General features: G+C 44.2%; 1 protein-coding gene across 3 annotated transcripts in view; it reads left to right on the top strand.

The window, feature by feature from the left end:
* The window catches only part of ADRA1A (adrenoceptor alpha 1A), a 65,494-nt gene extending 45,475 nt beyond the window's left edge, over positions 1–20,019 (top strand). Inside the window, exons 3-4 of one of the 3 annotated variants that reach the window (XR_015946952.1) lie at positions 2,961–3,666; positions 19,200–20,019. Coding sequence is in view for 2 of the 3 variants with exons in the window: in XM_035139286.3 (XP_034995177.3) it covers positions 2,961–3,484 (524 nt within the window). In the remaining variant the exon portion in view is untranslated. Of the gene's footprint in view, positions 1–2,960 lie in introns of all 3 variants that reach the window. The other 2 variants (XM_035139287.3, XM_035139286.3) reach the window with 2 other exon arrangements.
* The last annotated feature ends 1,880 nt before the right edge of the window (positions 20,020–21,899 follow it).

Here is a 21,899-nt window from a genome sequence, read left to right as displayed (position 1 = left end):
TGATTCCATCTTCCATCCAGGCAAGCATGAGGCATTATCACAGTTGAAGGATACAACTGGGCCCTCAATAATTATTTTTGTGCCCTCCAAATTTGCCATTTTGGGGGGGGGGGAGTTTGTTTTAATAGACTGCTCCTATGGGTCCTCTGCTGTAATGCCAGGATGCCAAAAGCTGTGTGTGAGAGAGTGCTAGCCAACCAAACCCCAGATGACATTTTAAAAAATAATAATAATAAAAGGTCATACCCATTATTACTATTTGGCCACACCCACTTTATACTTGTCCCATGCTCAGTTTGACATGCAAACCCTGGTAGGTTGACCAGGAATTAATGTAGCCCTTTGCCTGAAAAAGGTTAGCCGCACCTGCTTTAAACCACCTTGGACCAGTCAGCAGCTCTTTCAGATATGTAAAAGGTTCTCCATGAGGCCATCCTAAATGGCAGACAAATGAATGGGAGGTGCTTTACGCACCCCCTATACTGAGTTCACTCCCTTGACCCTGTAGTGTACCATTTGAGGGCATAATTATGCCATGTGCTTTCCTGCCCCCACCAATGGCAGCCAGAGATGAGGAAACCCATGATGTGTTGAGTGCAGGCATTGTGAGAGCTGGGGGAGAAGGCATGAAGCTGGGATGTACTATGTCTGCTGCATTCCCTCCTGGAAAGAGATGGATTTTACCACAGTTATCCATGCTCTGGCACCATCACTCCCCCCCCCCCCAGGTGCATAAGAAAGAAGGAAACTGCCTTATCAGTTTCAGATTATGGGTCCGTCTCTCTCAGTATTGTGTACACTGACTGAAACCAGCTCTCTAGGATTTCAAACAGTGAACTCTGCCATCCCTTTCTGGAGATTGAGCACTAGACCTTCTGCATTCAAAGCAGATGATCTACAACTGAGTTATTGCATGTTCTGTTCTTTGGAGCCTTTGATGGGCTGTTTATGATCGTCAGTTTGTTTAAATTATCTGATTTTAATAGCTTTTTTATTTGCATTGTTTGTCTTTTTCAGCTGCCAGGTTAGTGAATATGTATGTGATTTCCACTGTTTGTTCATTAGTGCATTTAAATTTCATTCTAGTTTTAATCATTTGATTGTAAGCCACCTTAAGGCTATTTTTATTTATTCCTGTGAACAGTTCTATTCCGCAAGGCATGAGAGGGAGGGCAAGAAGTAATTGAAGAAATGAGTAACTAAGTAAATAATGCATGGACCTGCCTTATAAAACTTTGACTGATCCAGAATACATCAGCTAGATTAAGCACTCAGACTCACCAGAAATTTATTTGAGGAAGACAAGAACTGTAACTCAGTGGAAAAGAATTTGCTTTCCATGCAGAAGGTCTCAGGTTCAGTCCCTGGCCTCTGCAGGTAGCCCAGGAATGTTCTCTGTCTGAACCCTTGGGAGCAGATGCCAATCAGTCAAACCATGTTTTAGTGTAGATGTGCAAGTGTGCGGCCTCTTAGGAAGGAGATCACAGCTGCTTCACTGCTCCTTAGCTGTTCTGCTACTGCACCATGCTGAGCTAAGCCATAGCTAAATTAGAACATCATATGAACATTGGCTCATGGTTTACCTTTTTCCAGACTTAACCACCAGCTGTAACCAAGATTTGTGGATTGAGTCTCTGTGAAATGCAGGTGCCTAGTACCAGCAATGTCATATCCTCCAACATTCCTCATTCCTCCCATTTCATCTGAGTAATGTTGGAGGGTATGCTGCCCCTTTGCCATATGTGTTTCTGCACCCCCCCAGTAGTTCTTAATCCCCCCAGCTGACCTTCATTGCCCCCCACTTGTTTGGTGCCCCTCAGCCACCACACAGAACATTTCCTACCAGAGGAAGGGTGAGTGCCAACACCACATCAACTGGATGCAGCACATTCATTACTTGAACAGGTACTTCTGAGAGTGGGACGCCTTCCACCCACCCACTCATCCCCTCACAATATGGGATTATGTGATGAGTGGATGGGTATCTGTGTCTGAGTGTGTGTCCATCTCTCTTCTACTCTGCAGCTGCCCCTGTGTTTCTGTGTTTCTGCTGCCTCACCCCATGAGTTATCACTCCCCCTCCCCAACTGAGCCTCCTTGACCCACCATTTTTGTTCCCCACCCCACCCTGCAGAGCATTTTAGTGAGAGAGTAATGCATGGGCTTCAGTCTCCCACAGTGAAATAAACAGGACTTAGAAGCTGAGCTTTAGCCATCTTGTTCTTGTAATTGAATAATGTGGTGCTGGTGGGCACAATCAAAAACTTTATCCCATACAATACAAGAATGGCAGGAGAAATTGGTAGAATACCTAAAAATGGCGAAACTAACGGCAATAGTAAGAAATGTACCCAGGCGTAAAATAGTAGAAGAATGGAAGTATGTACAAGACTATCTGGAAAAAGAAAACATAGAAAGTAATTTAGTAACGTGTTTAGATTAAAGATATAAAAGGAGAGGAGGAATGTATAGTCAATAGAAAAGAATGTAAACAAAGGAATAGAGAGACATAGCAGGTAAAGTGACTAGGAGAAGGGAAGCGTGCTGTAAATAGTAGGAGGGAATTTTTTCTTTGTCTTTGCTTTTTCTATTTATATTTTTGTTTCTTTTTTATCTGTTTTTTCTTTTTCTCATTTTTCTTTATGTAAGCCAATTATTATGATTTTGTACTCTTGTACTTACAAGTTATATTTTGTTGAATGACTGGATTTGAAATATTTATGATTTATATGATTTATTTAATCTTTATGTTGAATGAGTGGATTTGATATATATGATTTATATGATTTAATGATTTTGTAAACATTTTTAAAGATCAATAAAGTATATTTTTAACTTTAAAACAAAACAAAACAAAACAAAAACTTTATCCCCTGCCACCCCTTCTTTCTTAACTTGTTGATAATCAGGAATTGTGCTTCTATTATTTCCAGTAATGGTTCATATATTTTCAATTCCAGGTTCTTTCTTTCCCGAGAGCAAGCCCTCAGAGACCATTTTTAAAATCGCATTTTGGCTGGGATACCTGAACAGCTGCATCAACCCCATCATTTACCCTTGTTCAAGTCAAGAGTTTAAAAAGGCATTCCAAAACGTTCTAAGGGCCCAGTGCCTCCCACCACGGAGGTACTCAGCCAACAAATATTCCCTTAGCTTCAACCTCAATCATGCAAGCAACCACGTCGCCGAAGCACCAAAAGACGTTGTCCGCATCCCTGTCGGCTCCGGAGAAACCTTCTATAAGATTTCCAAATCGGACGGTGTCTGCGAGTGGAAACTCTTCTCGGCCATGCAGAGTGTGTCCACCAAGAGCACAGCCTCAAGGGATAAGGCCAGCTGTGTGACAGCCAAAGTCAAGAGCAAAGGTTTCCTGCAGGTATGCTGCTGTGCAAGAACATCAGGGGAAAACATTGCAAAGGACCAGAGAGTGCCCACCATTAAGATACACACTGTCTCTGTCAGCGATAATGGAGAGGATATTTAGAGGCATCCATCATTCTGGTGGGACCAGAAGAGGTTTACATGCAGTACTTCAATATGGGCAACCTAAGGAGGGGGCTGCTTTTTATGGAGTAGTACAGAATGCCGGCAATGGAATGATGCTAAAGTAGAACAAAGCACGTGAGCTTCGACTGAATCCAAGTTATTGAGGGAATCTCAGGCAAGGTGATTTAAATCCCATTGAAATCTGTGGGGTTCAGAAATGGGACCACTTGAGGCTGGACTTCTTCAAGCGATTCTGCTATTATTTCCTTGCTATTTTCAAGGCTCTGTGGTTCAGTTAGTTTTATTTACAATTGTTTAGCCATTGCATTCTTCACTTGGGGGTGGGGGTGGAGAAAAGTGTTGTGGCGTATCCTACAATAGAAATCTATGAATATCTGTTATTATTTTCAACACAGGAACTTCTTTCTGGCTCTCAGCTTTTATGTTGTGGAGTAACTTCGTACACCTAAAGGGGGAATTTGACAAGGCAGAACCATGAGTTAATTGGAGAAATGTGATGGTCTTTTAACTTGACTCCTTTCTTTTTGTTGATTCCAGTCCTGTGAAACTTTGGACCATATAGCATAAAAGACACCAAAAGGGTAAGGGTGGGGGACTTCAGTCCCAGGAGGAGAAGGCAACCCCCTAGGCCTCTCTAACCAGCCTTTGAGGCTCTTCCAGTGGTACATCCCTTCACCCGGGCCTCTAGTTGGCCCTGCTCCATACATCCCTTAATTGTTTTTGCCAGGCTGGAATATGTCATTGAACTGTGATAATGCCTTTTGCTTGCCTGGATGGAGAGGTCTGGGGACAGGGGACCTCTGCCCTTTATATGGCTGGAATATAGTCTACTGCACAAAGACAAGGCACAGCCATTGCTCCCTCCACTTTTGCCTCTGGCCCTGCCCACTACTGGCATGTGGCCACTGGAAGGTTGTCCATGGAGAAATGCAGCCCCCAAGCTTTCCCACCTTTGCAATAGGGAGTACACAGCTCAGAAATGGCCCTGATTCTGCACTTGGCAACAACAGTTCAGAAGCTTGTGTTCCCTTCATATGGATGGCAGACTTGCTGAGAACTGCTTCTTCATTCCATGTGGTCAAAATGTGGGAGGGGAAACACTACAATCACATAGGCAATGAAATCTTATGGGCGTTTATGATAACAAATCATGACGCTCCCTCCTTCTGGGGTGCTAATCAAGTGGACTAATCCATATGATTAGTTCTGCCCATGTAGTTATAATATTCACTCACAGGACATCATCAAAGAGAAGCAGCTCCCACAATTTGTGGTGATGTGAAGTGGGCCTTATTCCCTCTCCCTCTCATAGGGACCATTTCCTTATCTCAAGAGCATTTGCAAAAATCTCTGTGTATCATTTTGAAGCTTTGCCTTCTCTGTGTTCCTCTTTGTTGCCTGCCTTGTACTGTAGTACATTCGTTTTTTTTGAAGTGCAGGATGTAATGGTGGAAAATATTCAGTAGCAAAAGAATGTATCTTTGTCGTAATAATGATGCCAAGAAACTGCCCTCTGAGTTTGTGGGGCAATTTCCAGCCCCTTCACCAACACCAGCTGCCTTTCCTTCGTACTTTTTGACTCCATCCCGTCCCATGGGCCACACCTGTTCCTTCAATAGCCTACCTCTACAGACTTTAGGTCATTCAATCCCTTTTGCTTCCTTTTGGCATTTCCAACCATTATTGTTGTCATACACACATGTGCAATAGGAAATAATTGGAAACTGTGGAGATTCATATTACAAAGTTGCACTGCAACACTGGAGGCTAGTCCATTAAAGAGAATGGGGCACTTCCCTCAGCCAGCCCCTACCTGCCTGACTTCTTACATACAACCACCCCAAGGGGAGGCCTGTGCTGTTAGGTCCCTCTTTAGTCCCTGCAGACTTCAGCAGGGGGGGGGGGAGATGGAGACAAAACCAGAATTAGTTGGCTCTGCCTTTCACTGCTCTGGCTCCGTGTACTGTTGGCCTCCCTGCCTTCCACCCTACCAGTCCAAATTGGCACTAGCCAGCACAGCACTGCAAGGCAACCTTATCACATGCAGAATTGTGGAGCAGCAGGATTTACTAAGGCACCAATGAACGAGAGGATCAGATCCATGTGATGTGGTTTATTCAATATGGGGATGCTTGTTGAACTATTGATGAGACTAGGGTTTAAGGCAGCCTTTGCCACAAGTCAGCATCCAAAGATTCAATCTTTTTAAATCATGTCTTGTGCTGGAGATTGGAGAACATGGTTATTTGGAGCCATCTCAAGGAAACAGAAGAGAAAATGCATGAAACACTGATTCTGTAAGATTCAGAGCCTGTCCACATTTCTGTTTGTCCTGTGCCTAGAAAACATGAGTCCAGGAGAATTTCCACTTGTCTCATATTTCTAGGTACTGGTCCAAGCAGTTTTCTGTTTGTCTCACTGCATTCCCTGGGAAAACCCATCCTTTACTGCCAAATTGAAGCAAACTTAAATCTACACTAACCTTGATTGACATTTGCTCTGATTCAGGTAGGTAGCTTAGATCAGGTTTGATGGTGTCACAAAGAAGCTTCTATTCCCCCCCCCCCTCCGCCTCCAGGATGCATCTTTACTACAGGGTCGATTTAATTTATGTTTTCCTGCCAAAAAAAAAAATCTGTTCAAACTGGTTTCTTAGATCCTTTCTTGGTCCTGGATTTCATAGAGTACCCTAGGGGAAAGGGATTGAATTTAAACAAGTTCATGTATGCTGTATAACTGTGCCCATAGAGATTTTTTTCAATTGACTTTGGCTAAATTAAATTGCTTTTTGTGGGATTACCAAAATATAAATCAATCCCCTGCAACAAGGATGAAGCAATTTATCTTTCAACTGTTGACGTCAATGAGAGTATTTTACATTAATATATTTTTTAAAAAAAAAACCATGTTCCCTCATTAAACCAGATTACCTGAATTTGGATAATCAGAAACCTAAACAAACAGGAATGAATAGCAGTCGCACAATGCGTAATTCTGAATAACTTTTAATTTGTCCATTGAGCTCTATATAAGCAAGAGCTTCCTACACTAGGTCCAGCATTGGGAAATGTCCCCCATGTCATTGGAACTGTGGAACTGAGGGTAATGGGGACTCCTTTGCTGCTAGCTGGACTCTAAGCTGATACACATGATTTATTGCTTGATGACCAAGTGGGTGAAGGGGCCATTTCAGATCAAATGTCACACCAGAACTTCTAAACCATTTAAAATGCACTGGAAAGGATCCAGATTCAAGCACTAGACACGTGTCTACTCACATGTAGAGAGCTTGCATGTAGCAACAGAAATGGGGCCATACTTACAGCCCCCCCGATACTGAATTCCCATCACATGTGTTGATATTAGCTCTATTAAAATCAGTAGGACAATTTGCTCATCATGATGGCCTTAAGTCCAATTGATTCTGATAGTACTAAAGCAAGGCTAACTTAATATAGATTTAAGACAATGCCTTTAAGTGAAGTAATCTCACATGTTCAGCTGCCAGTCATCATGTTAGACAAATAAAACACTGAAAAGGCATGTCTGCATTATCTAGGGCTGCCATACGTCTGGAATTTCCTGGACATAGCCAGGATTTGTCTGTCAAAAATGGTGTCCGGGTGGAATTTATGAAAAGCAGCAAAAATGTTCTGGGAAACCCGGGCATATGGCAGCCCATATCAGAAGTGTAGAGTTTTTTGGCAATTTTCCTTAAAAAAAGAGGTTAAAAATCATTTATTTATGTACTGAGATTTTGCAACAACAACAACAACAAAAAGCTGAACAACTTTTGTGTCTGGGCTTTCACTTTTTGAACTATGACAACCCTAGCACAACTTCAGTCTATATATTGGACCAGGAATATTATGTTTATTTTTTTAAAAAAAAAATCTACAGATTTTGGGTTGCCAAAGTTTGCTTTCTCTCTGGAGAGCCTAACATGAAAAGCTTTTCAGATAACCTCTCTTCATACCATGCCAGTGTCATTCAAAGATTCACAAGACCATACATATTTATAAGAGCTTTTCCCATTTTGTTAGGACATCGAGAGCCCTGGCAATATGGCTGTCATTTTCCTCCCTATTGCTATAGCCTCATAGGGATTATATATAATGTATTTTAGGACACTGAAAGACCAAAAGCAGTTCACAGTAAATGTGAGGTTTGCAATGTAGTAATTGACCTTTAAGGAAGCTTGAAAGTAATTTGATTTGGGTGTTTTCCTCAGTTTCAACCTGTCAGGAGATTTCTGCACCCTTTGTAGAAAAGAGGTAAAGTACACATTTGGAATTAATAGTTCTCAGCTCTGTACACCACACGCTATCTATAGAAATAATCTGGCAATTAACTTTGTAGTGTAGGCAGAAAATGCATCTATAGCATCAGAAGAAAATGGGATTCAATGCAGTAAGCGAACTCTAAGAAATGAATTGAACTCTATGCTAATCCTTAAATCTTCGCAATTTCCCAGTATCTAACAGATAGGAAGCTGCTTTTTCTATTCATCCAGCTAGCTTATTATTGTTCTGCAATAACTGGCGGTGGCTTCTGAAGATTTCAGGCCGAGATCTCTCCCAACCCCACCAGGAAGTGCTGGGGCTTAAACCTGGGACTTTCTGCATGCAACGCAGATGCTCTGCCACTGAGCTACAGTGCTTCTTGTTTTAAGTTACAGGGAGGCAGATTCTGGTTGAGCATTAGGAGACATGTCTTGATGGTATGGGCTGGAAGTCTCTAAGCAGAAGCTGGGCAGCCATCTGTGAGGGGAGCTCTAGCTCTGGATTTCCAGTATTGAGGTTGAGGTTGAGGCTGAATTAGATGGCTGAGTATGACAGCAGTATATTCTGTGGCCCTTACAAGGAGAACTGGGCCCTGCCCTGGTTTGGGAGGCTGTATGGCATAGGCACCAACTCCTTAGGGCTGAAGACACCTCAGCCCCCTAGATATTGTTTAGTAGGGGGCTCAGCATCCACCCCACAAGATTGAGAGGGTGGAGGAGGCTGAGCACTGAGCAGAGCACAGCACAGCACTGGGATAGGCCCAGTTTCTCCAGCTTCTGGCATGGGGCATGGAGTGGAGCTGCTCCTTCTTCCCCATGAGACAAGGCGAGCCAGGGCACTGCCAGCCCTCCTGACTGCACCGCCACTGCCGCCTCCTCCTCCCACCACCATGGACATGGGAGTCTTGGCAGTAGCAGCTGCAGTGACCTGGGCGAGTCTGGAAGCAGGCAGCCCTACCATGGCTGGGGAGCCCTGCTGCAGTGCTCTGTTTCTGCTGCTGACTCAGACTGTGGCTGCTGTGGTGGACACAGTGGCAGCACCCACCCTGGCCGTGCCAGCCTGAGTCATGCCACAGCCTGGCCCGCAGGAAACTCGCCTAGTCCCTGTGTGTGATCACAGGTGTGATGTGTTGCTAAGGCCCCCCACCCACCCACCCAGTGTTGGGCCCAAGCTGGCACCTCTGGCGTGTGGCCCATCACCCGTAAGCTCCCACTTCCTTCAAAGTCTGGCCCTGACCCTGAAGATTTTTGTTCAGTGTCTGTCCTTCTGAACATATCTTGGTACATGTTGTGAGCTGGAAACTGTATCATGGCATTCAGAGAAGTGTAGACACACACACACACACGCATTCTGCCCCACACATTAGTCTAAGCCCATTCATATCAAAATTCATAGAAATTGAATTCCTCCAGCATTTCTTGTTTCAACATTATCATTCTTTTCTCAGCTCAATTCATTACCTCTTACATTAATGCAATCATTGCTATTATTTTTATGCTGGAGGGCTTTTGTGCAGAATTTGTTCTCTGCACATAACAGTGATCTGGGCATCTTTCTTGCTCGCATGACTTGCTTACTATTTTGTCTGCCAGCAAGCTATGTTGAAATCTTTTTACAATTCACAAGACAGCAGGGCACAATTCATACCAGAGTGCCTACTATGGGCCATTAACTTTTCTCTGCATGCCAACCATTTTTTATGCTGGGAATCTCTAATGCTATTTCCCCCCTCCGGAATCATAACTGGGAACCAGATTCTACCATGACAATTTGAAGAATGTCCTATGTTCCTGTGTTTAACTGGTAGAGTATACTGGCTAAAGAAAGTTACCTCTGCTTCAATGTATAGGGAGACTCAGGCCCAGGGGCCAAATGCCACTTTCCTAACCTCTCTGGCTGGCCTGTAGGACTATTTCCAGGCCACTACCTCTCCCCAGCCCTCCCCCCCATGCTGCTTTGCACTGTCCTTGAGAGTTTTTGCCTGGCTAAAATGTGTCTTCAAATTCTAGCACTTCTTCTTGCTTGTCTAGATGGAGCAGGGGCAGGCTTTGGCAATCTTAAGTAATATGGTGCCCTGTGCGAGGCCAGCATTTGTTGCCCCCAAATGGCTCTTTTCAATAATGGATCTTCTCAATTTTGTGCCCTCTCGGCTGGGCGCCCTGTCCGAGCAGAACCACCCACACCGTCCTAAATTCAGCACTAGATGGAGGACAGAGCAAGCTATGTATAAGGGTGCACAGAATTAAGCCCATGATACAAAGGTACAGTTAGCTCTGAACCACTTTTGCTTCTTGCTCCACCCACTGCTATCACGTGACTCCCAGAAGCTGGACTAGAACAGTGGTGTAGCTGGGCACAAAATTCTGAGGGGGCGCAACAAGGCACTCCCACGCAGGTGTCAGCTTCCATAGGGACCCGGCAAAGGGCTCAGGCCCACGGGCAGTGGGTGCAGATGGAGGACAGTGGGCAAGGGGTGAGTCCAGCACAACCTGGCCAGGTGCTCCTCTCTGCGGGCAACAAGGGGATTCTCCCACCAAGGGCTGCATCGGCTGGCCGGGCTCCCCCCTGCACGGACAAGCAGGTAACACAATGTGGCCCTGCTTGGCTCCAGGGTGGGTGGGGGTGTTCCAATGGCTTTGGCACTGGCAACCCATGCTATGCTGCTGGACCAGAAGGGAGTGTAGCCCTCAGGCTGCAAAGAGGTTCCCAAGCCCTAGTGTAGGAGAATGCTGGCTATAAATAGAAGCTGATAGTATACATTTGAAGGGGGGGGCATTTCCATGATGCATTTTGGGAAAAGGAAAAGAAAAGAAAAGAAAAAACTTCAGCGGGGGATAATAAAGCATATGATTTGCATGCAGAATCAAGCCTTTCTCCTGAGGGACTGCAGATTTTAATGAGCATTAAAATTGCTCATTACCTCAGAAAAGATAGTGTAGAGTTGGAAATGGTTCAGAAAAGGGCAACCCAAATGATCAAGAGGGTGGAGCAACTCCCCTATGAGGAACAGTTACAGCGTTTGGGACTTTTTTTAAAAAAAAATGACATAGAGGCGATATGACAGAAGATTATAAAATTATGCATAGCATGAAGAAAGTGGATAGAGAAAAGTTTTTCTCCCTCTCCCATGACACCAGAACTCGTAGACATCCAATGAAGTTGGAAGATTCAGGACTGATTATAATTATTTAATTATATGTATTTCAGCTGCAGGGAAGTAGACAAATTCAGGGCTGGAGGATCTACATTGTTTTTACTAGAACCCCAATGCTCACCACCTAGACCCTGGTGCAAATGATATAAACTTAGAAACAAATCATTCTGAATTTGTAACAGAACTGAACAAAGCTCATTGTCCTTCCCTATAAAAATCCCACTTCTGATTACCACCAGTCTTCTTATTTTCCGCAATATATTCATATTGCAAGTCACCCACGGATCAAGACCAGCAGATCAAGACCTACCTTCTGCTCACCCCTGATTTTATTTTGTCACAGTTTCTGGGGTCCATACCTCCTCAAAATGGGAATCAATAACCCTTGGGTTACTACCAGGCTAGGGATACACCAATTTGTTTGCACCCCACCCCACCCCCGCATTTTAAGTTCCATTCTTCACATCTCTGCACAAGCTTGTGATTTATTTATTTCCCGGGAGGGGGAGATCAACATGAAAATGTATTTGTGTGAATTTCTCCCAAAATGCACATTTTCCTATGCATTTTCTCCTAATTTTTGCAAGCAATTTCCACTAATTTGTGCATTTTACTGTATACCTTCCCCTGTTATATACATTGTTTGGTTGGCGAACTATACCACAAGATTCAGAAGTGTGCAAATTTCAAAGGAGCACAATTTCAATTTGTGTTTTGTTTCAGAAATTGCAAAACAGGGTATTTCCAATGCATTTCAAACTAATTTCTTGCTCATTGCTATTCCCCATCACCTGCATTCTGAGCATTCATTTTGATCTGTTTGCAGGCAGGTTAGACAACATCACATCAAGCATTATTCACAGCATCCAGTGCGTTCTCCTGTCCTTGGGGAAAGTCTGATCTTTTGGGAAAGCAGGTTTGTCACACAAGGCCTGCAAATTAACTTTAATGGCAAAACCTGAATTTGCCAATATGCAATTGAATCCCACTCTAAAATACTGGCAATCTGTAAGTGCACCTGCTATAATAGCCCCCTCCCCCCCTCCCCCACTCCACACACAAACCCCAAATTGTAAATACCCGTATATAGCAGGGGAGTTTTTACTGAGCTGTACCAAGGTTTGGTCATGCTGTGCAGTCCATCAGACATTAATCCTAAGCTAAATACTCTGCTCCTGAACTAAAATGTTATCGGGAAGGTGTCAGTGTGTTTGCACAGGCTAAAATTAGAAAAGTGACACTCCTTCCTGCATCATTCCATGAGGTGTGAAGGTCAAGGTTGGATTGATAGAGTGCCCTGGCCTTGGAGGGTAGAGGCTTGCCAAATAAATCCACGGAGGAACCCTGCAACCAATGACATTTTGTGAGTTGGAAGTAATTTGCTAAAACATTTAATCCCAGGATTGTGGTATTCGGTCTCACAGTTCTGTTATAGGCTTCCTAGACAAAATTTGCTATTCCCAGAGTGGTTTAACAGTCAATCCCTCTTCCCAGGGAATTCTGGGAATTGTAGCTCGGGGGGGGGGGGCAGGAGTCTCCTAACAACTCTCAGCATGTTTAACAAACTATGGTTCCCAGGATTCTTTGGAGGGAAGTCATGACTGCTTAAAGTGGTATGAGACTGCTTTAAATGTTTGCTACAGATAGAGCCATAGTGGTGGCTGGTGGAAAACAGGGAGGCCAGCAGTAGGTGGTGCCAGAGTCAATGTCAGGTGGAACCAACTAATTTTAGCTTTGTCCCTGCTGAGTTCTACATAGAGAACCAATGGGGCTGATGAGAAGGAAGCTGACAGCCAGGGCCATCCCCTGCATTGGTTGGAAGAAAGAAAGGTCTGGGATTGGTGGTGCAGTGCATAGCTGCCAAGTCTCCCGTATTCCCCGGGAAACCCCCGTTTTTCCAGCTGCCACCAGCCGAAAAAACAGATTTTTTGTTTTTTCCTGGTTTATTCTGGCGCGGCGGCCATTTTGGAACTGGGCGGAGCATGCTCAGAAGCGACTTTTGAGGCTGCTTTGCCCAGTTCCGAAATGGCTGCAGCGCGACTTCTGGTGCGGCGGCCATTTTGGAACAGGGCAGAGCAGCATCAAAAGTCGCTTCTGAGCATGCTCCGCCCAGTTCCAAAATGGCGGCAGCACTACTTCCGGTCTGCTACTTCTGGTCCAGTCCGTTATTTCTCAGGCCGGAACTTGGCAGGTATGGTGCAGTGTCCCATTCACCCAAATGCACCAGACTCCTTAACCTGCTGCTGCTCCACAGCCAAAGCATCATATACTGCCAAGGAAACACCTTCTATCCAACTTGCTATAAGTGGATTTCTCTGCTCCCTAAGTTAACAGCATCTCTGGAATAATGAGTTGTCCTCCAAACTGGTGTCAGGGACTGGAGTCCTTAGAAAGCTACCAAGACACCAGTACCCTCTGGAAGGGCCAGTTTTAATCCTTGATCTGTCACAGCTGCCATTACCTGCTCACTTGCTCTGCTAAGAGCTCTCTAAGTGAACAGGCAACAAGCGAGGTGGAGGGGACATCTCCTAAGGAGAGGCCATCCCACCAAGAGCATCGTGCCAAGGCCCACACCCAAACCTGCAGTCAGCCTCCTCTTGTTTGAGGAGATCCTGGACAATATGTCCTCCTAAGGACCTCTTCTGCCCCTCTCAGTGGTGCCTGACTAGCTCATTTGGCTGCAGCGGCAGCTGTATAAGTACCAATGGATGGCTGTGTCTAGCCACTCTATACAGTAAATTTCTCACACTGCCCACCCCAAGCCTAGACTGGACCTGATCTGGCTTGCATTTCAGGGTCAGAAAAATAAATAAGGGGGTAGGGCAGAAATTGCCAGGGAGCCCTGTGAAGGAACTGGGGCCCTTGAAATTGCCCAAGGACAAGAGGTGCTGACACCATCCCTGACGGTTCATACTTTTTGAAGTTACTTTGTAAAGCTCCATCATCTTTGGGTTAAAAAGATCCTGAGTAGTATTGAATTACTTTGCAGAGTTAGCACACAGCATGAAGCTGACTGTGCAATGGATCCTTTGCTGAGAGATGGCAGCCTTACCTTGGCTGCAACCACACAGAGATACACTTGCTGTGGAATAATGAGAAAAGCTTAGGGGTTGTTTTTTTTAATAGGAAAGGCATACTTGGGTAGAAAAGGTTCCTAGCTCTTACTAACTAAGGTGGAGGTGCAAAGGACTCTTGCACTCCACAGAGATCAATCCAAAGATGCCCTGTCTCCAAAAGAGCTTAAACAAGAGGAAGGAGGAGGCACAAAGTGAAGAGCTGCAACCTGAGAATGTCACTAACATCAAAGGAAAGGTCATCAGGAAGATCAGGGAGACCCTTTAGAAATGTGAAGGTTCCCTTCTCTATAATATAACCCCATGCAAACCCCTTAGCAAGCTGAGCTGCAACCCAACACTTCCAGTGGATATTTCAGAACTGCTGCCAGTCAGAGGAGATGGTACCAGGCTTGAAGAGTCAATGGTTTGACATGGCAGAAGACAGCTTCACTTGCAGGCCAGTACTGAGTAGCCAGTACTGACCTAGATGGACAAATGGTCTGATTCAGTATAAAGCAGCTTCCTAGGTTCCTATAGGTGAAACAGACAAATACTCACCTGGCATGAGGCAGACTTCTGTGTTCCTAACTACTGGACGAAGTTGAAATGTTTTCTCTTTTCAGAATACAGTGGTACCTTGGGTTAAGTACTTAGTTGGTTCTGGAAGTCCGTACTTAACCTGAAGCGTACTTAACCTGAAGCGAACTTTCCCATTGAAAGTAATGGAAAGTGGATTAATCCGTTCCAGGCAATGAAAAACACCCCCTAAAACAGCAATTTAACACGAATTTTACTGTCTAACGAGACCATTGATCCATAAAATGAAGGCAATAATCAATGTACTGTACTATAAAATAAATAAGGCAGTATTGTAGATGAAAAAAATTAACATTTCCAGTGGTACCTCGGGTTAAGTACTTAATTGGTTACGGGGTGCCATTTGCACCCCAAAAAGTACTTAACCCGAGCGGCGATAGTGCACGTGCGCTAAGCGGTGATAGAGCGCTTCTGCGCAAAGCGCACAGAACACTTTGCGCATGCGCGTGTGGCGGAACCCGGAAGTAAACACTTCCGGGTCCGTGGAGTACTTAACCTGAAAGTACTCAACCTGAAGCTTAATTAACCCGAGGTATGACTGTAATAATGATCCCACAGCTGTCGGCAATCAAAGAGGCTCCTTGCTCATTAAGATGTTCATTAAATTGATGGACATATGGATCAGTGATTACAAAAGCTATTTCAAGAACCATGTTTAGAGAAGGGGAAGAGTCCTTACAGTGACTGTCAAATCCAGAGAATCAGCTGGATGACAAACAGCTCTGTAGACAAAAAGATCCATCTTACCCAAGTTTATTTCTTAAATATTAGGAGCCACACTGTGGGGTAGGTAGGTGGGTGTGTTTAAGCCAAACTGGAGGAAGGGAGAAAAGAGAGGGAGATTCTAGGGAAATTGCTTCCAAAAATGTGCATATTAGGCAAATTTGTGTTCAAAAATATATTTATTAGATTTATATCCTACCTTTCCTCCAAATAGCTCAGGGTGGCAGCATACCTGTTTTTCCATCCCCATTTGATCCTCACAACAGCCCTATGAGGTAGGTTAGACTAAGAAGCAGCGACTGGGTCAAAGTCACCCCATGAGCTTCATGACTAAGTAGGACTTTGAACCATGGTCTCCCATGTCCTAGCCGAGCCCTAAAACATCTGCACCACACATACATTAGGAGTAATATGCCCCGCAATCCCGATGAATTTTCATGCAGACATTTAAAAGAAATTTTTGCAAACTGAAGCTGGGCAAACTGAAGTGAAGGTCAGAAACGTGAGACACAGAAAGGGACAGATTTGGGCATCTCCAGTTGTAGTGGTTAGAATTGTGGTATTTATATGCTCGGAAGCTGCCCCAGGTCGTTCTGCCCCAGTCCTCTTTTTCTTTCCTAGAAAAGACTGTGCAATATTCTTTGTTTAGAGTTTAAACATAACACATTACTAATATGAGACTGGCAGACTTAGGAGACTTTACAGACGTATTCTGAGGCACACAGCAGCATAAAACAAACTCCTGCTGCTCTCACAGTTAAACTCACTCTCTAACACTCTAGAGTTGATAAGAGACCTTACTGAAAAACTGCTTACTGTGGTGACACCATAGGATTCTGTACTACACTAACTCTTTCCATACATAGCATTTTGGATGCAGCACTCCCACAAGAATGTCAGACTAGAACTGTGGCGACCCTGGTTCAAATCCCTACCTGGCCACCCAGCTCAGTGGATGTCCTTTGGCTAGTCACTATCTCTCAGCCTCTAATACATGGTGGGCTTTTTAAGGAGGGGGAGACTGTAATGTTTGCTGTTCTGAACTCCTTGCAGGAAGAGCATGATAAATATGGTGACACTCCAAGAGCAGGTTCTGTTTTCCCACCCCCAGCCCTTGAAACTCCTCCATCACGTCTGGGAGCAGCAAGCTAGCTTAAAGGGTGAAGAAGACGAAGGCCATGTGGCACACACAGTTGTATTCTTCAAGTGGAACAGCAAAGTGACTCATCAGGAAAGGCTGGGGGGTCCCACCACTTCTCCCCAACATCTTTCACCTGAGACAGTTGCCTAATGGTAGGAACTATCCTGAATTCTGCCACTGCCATCAAAATTGTCCCAAAGGCATCTCATTTTATTGGCCTGTATATGGGACTAAAAGGGTGTGTGCGTGTTTTTGCTTAACATTAATGAAAATGGACTTCTCATATGTAAGGAAACACCTAAAATGCCAGCATTAAGGCTATAAATTTTCATAGACCCTAAATACTCTTTTAGCCATCTCATGTGCGTACACTAATATTTGAACAACTTTTTAAAATATGGGATCGCATACCTTTCCTCCAAGAAGCTATGTAAAGAATCTTCTTTTTTAAGTTTTGTACTGCGGCCAAAATAGAATATAATTCATTCCATTTCCTGGGCAACATTTTAATAGGAACAGACAAGAGGTTTGCAGAGCTGTGAGACTGAGCTTCCATTTCTGATTTCTGATAACCTTCTCTGACTCAATAAATGGTTTCAGCACATAAATGCAGGCAGGGCACTGACCTTTTCACACTCCTCAGTGCGATCAAATTCATTTATTTGAATCTAGTCATCAGACCATTACAAAGTTTAAACAGTATGAATAGGAGGCAAGGCAACTTTTCAGCCTTTTGGCCAAGATCAATACCTCAATTTTGTGACCTGGGGTTCTGCAGAATAGACTACATTCCAAGTCAAATTGATTTAGTGGAGTCTCACTAATAGAGTTTTTCTCTTTCTCTTTCTGTATACTATAGAACAGGCATGTCCAACAGGTAGATCGTGAACAACTGTGGCTCCCCTAAGAAAAGCTCAACATTTTACCTCCTCCCTGAAAAAACTCAACAACTTTGACCTGAACCCCCCCCCAAAAAAAACTGTCTTCCTCCTTCCTAAAAAAAGTTCAACAACTTTGACCTGAACCCCCAAAAGGGTGGTAGATCACTGCCAGTTTTTAACTCTGTGAGTAGATTGCAGTCTCTTGGGAGTTGGCCACCCCTGCTATAGAATCATTAGCATCTGGTCCTGAATGGGGTAACTGTGCCCCTGAAAGACCAGGTGCGCAGCCTGGGAGTCATTTTAGACTCACAGCTGTCCATGGAGGCACAGGTCAACTCCGTGTCCAGGGCAGCTGTTTATCAGCTCCATCTGGTACGCAGGCTGAGTCCCTACCTGCCCACTGACTGTCTCTCCAGAGTGGTGCATGCTCTAGTTATCTCTCGCTTGGACTACTGCAATGCACTCTACGTGGGGCTACCTTTGAAGGTGACCCGGAAACTACAACTAATCCAGAATGCGGCAGCTAGACTGGTGACTGGGAGCGGCCGCCGAGATCACATAACACCGGTCCTAAAAGACCTACATTGGCTCCCAGTACGTTTCCGAGCACAATTCAAAGTGTTGGTGTTGACCTTTAAAGCCCTAAATGGCCTCGGTCCGGTATACCTGAAGGAGCGTCTCCACCCCCATCGTTCTGCCCGGACACTGAGGTCCAGCTCCGAGGGCCTTCTGGCGGTTCCCTCATTACGAGAAGCCAAGTTACAGGGAACCAGGCAGAGGGCCTTCTCGGTAGTGGTACCCACCCTGTGGAATGCCCTCCCACTAGAGGTCAAAGAGAACAATTACCAGACCTTTAGAAGGCATCTCAAGGCAGCCCTGTTTAGGGAAGCTTTTAATGTTTGATGGATTTCTGTATTTTAGAATTTCTGTTTTTTTGGAAGCCGCCCAGAGTGGCTGGGGGAACCCAGCCAGATGGGCGGGGTATAAATAATAAATTATTATTATTATTATTATTATTATTATTATTATTATTATTATTAGCAGGAGTTCCAAGGGCGTTTCCACACAAGGTTTAGGGGGGAGGGGGCAGTTCTACTTTGTCCTCACACAATATGGTAGCTCTATTCAAGCATTCATTTCTAAATACATGGGACTAGGCATGAGTGGGACTGTCCCCAATCCCTTGATGCTATCATACACACTAGCAATGTCCCCCAACACACAATTAATCAACCAGCTTCTGTGTAAGCTAAGGTTTCTACCAGTCCCTATAGAGCAGGAGTGGGAAACTGGTGGCCCTTCAGAGGCTCTTGGACTATGCTTTCTGGGAGTTGTAGGGCCGCAGGTTTCCGACCTCTGGCAAGAGGAAATATTAGCAGCTCCCTGGAGAACTGAGCTGATTGTGCTTTGGATGGGGAATGTTGCTGGTGTGCATCTTAAGTTGTTTAAAATTGTTTTTAATATTGTGTTTTAATGTTGTAACCCACCCTGGGACCTTAGGATGAAGGCCAGGAAACAAATACATCATCATCATCATCATCATTAAAGGGCTTGTTTCCACTCATTCCTTGTTGTATCTGGAAGTGAATGTGACTATTGCTTCTAAGTCATGGAAGCTAGACAGTGCCTATGTGCAATGTGACCCCATTTCCCATCTGTCAACATAGTAGACAAAGTGAATCCTGGCAACATACATGTCTGGGCTGATGCTATAAGAATGACTTCGGTTTAAATGTTCTCTCTGTCCTGCTCTCCTCTTGTTCCCATTCCACAAGTCCCAGCAAAGTGCAATCTGTGTCTCTTTGTGAAAAAGACTGATAGCCAAAATCAACCATGTTTCCCCATCTTTCTTTGCAGGGCAAGTGTTGAGCCTGTTGAGGCACATGAAAACTAGTGTGGTGTCTTTCCATGTGTTGTCCCATTGCAGAAAACGTGTTCTGTTTTCTTGGATTGAGAACCAAGGCACACATTCTGAATTCACAGCACAACATTTTGGACATGCATCTGTGACATGTCCTGTTAGGAACTTCTGCTGCTCTGCTGGAAATAGGTGAGACTGGAACTAGAGGTTCAGCATAGAAGCCATGGGATCCCCAAACTTGTATTTTCCACTGACCATGGATGTGGGCACAGGGACATTTGGAGAGAAGAAGCAGTGGGCCGGAAGAGAGTTCATAATCCTTCAGCTTCCTTGAGCAGCTCCCCTTCTCTGTTGAATTTTAGCTGGGCTTAGCTCAGACAGAATATTGGCTTCGGGTGGTGCCTCTGGGGAGGGATTTAAAAGGGAAAGTGGTGTGTGTGGCCCAGTTGCTGTGAGGGCACCTTCCCTTCATTCAATTGCTTATTTTCCAGGACCCCTCCATTCCACATTCACCAATAAATCTGGGTTGGGAATCTTGGGTAATGCCTGGGTTTCTGCTTCAGAATTCTACAAAAAAAAGTCTGTTGTGCAATTCAGATTCATGCCAATGGAATTTAGGGGAGGAAACTCCAAGTGCATTTTGGATGTTGTTTTCAGCGTTAATGAATTTTCTCTATCATGCCATTTTTAAAGATATTTGTATCTCATTCAACATGGTGCAATTAGTGCTTATTGTTACCTTGAAAAACAGTTCATTGTATTTGGAATGCTAACAGGTTGACAAATAAATTATTGCAGGAATGCATATTTTGCGAGTAATTATTTGCCTGTAATTATTCTGGTGGATTGTGATATTATATGGTGATTAATATAAGAGTAATGGAGCATCATTTATCTTTTGGGCCCTGGTCTTCCGGCGTCACCATCAATCCTGTTTATTGCATAAACCTTAATATTAACTGTCTCAATTCAAAATGGGTTTGTGCTTTCCAATAACTTTAGAGTTGTCTGAGGGCCCTCTGAAAGATCAGAAAGAACCCACCTATTAAAAATCAAGGTGAAGGAAACTAATGCCAAAGAAGACATGATTGCCCTGGTTTCACTACACTGTTGTTGTTGTTGTTGTTGTTGTTGTTGTTGTTGTTCCGGTTTATTCCTCCTTTACAGCAGTGAAAAGCAATCATCCTCAGGCCCAGGAATCTGTGTAACCTCAAGATATTAAAAACAACTGAAGTAGAGGAAGTAGACACATACTTCAGATCTGAGAGAGGGATATCAGTGCTAATGCAACTGTAGTAGCATACACAACATTACTCATGGAGAAGTTCAGGAACATGATTTGGGGGGAAATTAAGATTCCATCCCACGCTTGAGCAAGTTTATGGAGCTGTTTCAAAGATTGGAACAATGCCTTTCAGCTCTGTAATTTCTGTTTTGATCTCTGCTTTAAAAGACCGGGCTGCTCTGTTCCTGCCACCTGCAGAAGGCAACCTGCAAGGCTGTAATGATAACAAAAGCAAGAACAGAACGGAGAATCAGAAAGCTCTATGAAATGCAAACCTGTAGGAAATATGTCACCACCAGATCTAACCCTAACCCTCCACACCACCCCTGAGGCTGCCTTTCAAAAGCATTCCTGCTTCTTGATGGCCAACTGCAGACTTGGGGGAGGGATTCAATTGCACACAGAAAAGTCAGCTTCATGCAACTGAAATGGATTAAAGTGCTTTGCCACTCTAGCACAAGACATCCACTTTGCAGGGGAAAGTGGACTTTTGCAGTTAGGAAAATAGTGGAGAAACGCACTGAAAAGTGTGGGGTAAATGAATGTTCGGCAGAAAGACATGTAACCTTCTCACAAACAAATCAGAGCATAAGCGATGTTTCCAGAACGTATGCCAGCAAGGGCCCTCATCTCCTTCCAGCCTTCCTTCGCCTCCATATGGAGCATTCATCCTAATTCACTTGAGCAAGGCTTACATGGAGGTTACACTAACTAAAAGTCACCGAGGGTTCAGCTGCTCCACAAGATTTGGAGGGTAGGGTTTGCGGTCCACTAGCATTAGTTGTTGGATTACTATTATTATTTAAATATTTGAGGGGGCTAGGTTCCCCCCCCCAAGGTTGAGGGTATTGCCATTCAAATGGTGTGTGTGTGTGTGTGCCACATCATGTGATCAATTATGCAGGGTGGGGCTTACCTCCCCCCCCCAAAATTTTATTCAAGTTGGCACCCCTGACACCACACTGTTTTTTGTGGATTGTTAGGCACATTTATTGCCTATTTTGATACAGAAGTATGGGGTGTAGATATTCTAAACAATTAACATTAGGTATTTCTATCAACTGAGCCTCACCTGCAATTTGAAGTGTAACAGCCCAGACCATTTACCATCTCATGACAACTAGGCCTAAATCAATCTACTTTAGTGTTTATCAGTGACTCAGATGATAGTATCACTTTTCCTTGTTTATTGGCTGGGTGCCTCCTAAGCCAAATGTTCCAAAGGCTGTCATCTTTCATGATTTATTCCTTGAGAGAGATACTGTACTAGGGAATCCAGAATGTTACTCCAGCATCAGGAATGCTCAGAGTTTCCCTAGAGAATCATAAAATGTTAGAGTAATGCTACTTTTTGGAGGTCTGAAACAGGACATAGGTTAAACAACCCAATTTTCTAATTGTGTTTGTATGT

Source organism: Zootoca vivipara, chromosome 14 (assembly GCF_965207765.1).
Source record: "Zootoca vivipara chromosome 14, rZooViv2.hap1.1, whole genome shotgun sequence".
Taxonomy (NCBI): Eukaryota; Metazoa; Chordata; class Lepidosauria; order Squamata; family Lacertidae; genus Zootoca; species Zootoca vivipara.
This window is presented reverse-complemented; position numbering and strand designations above follow the sequence as displayed.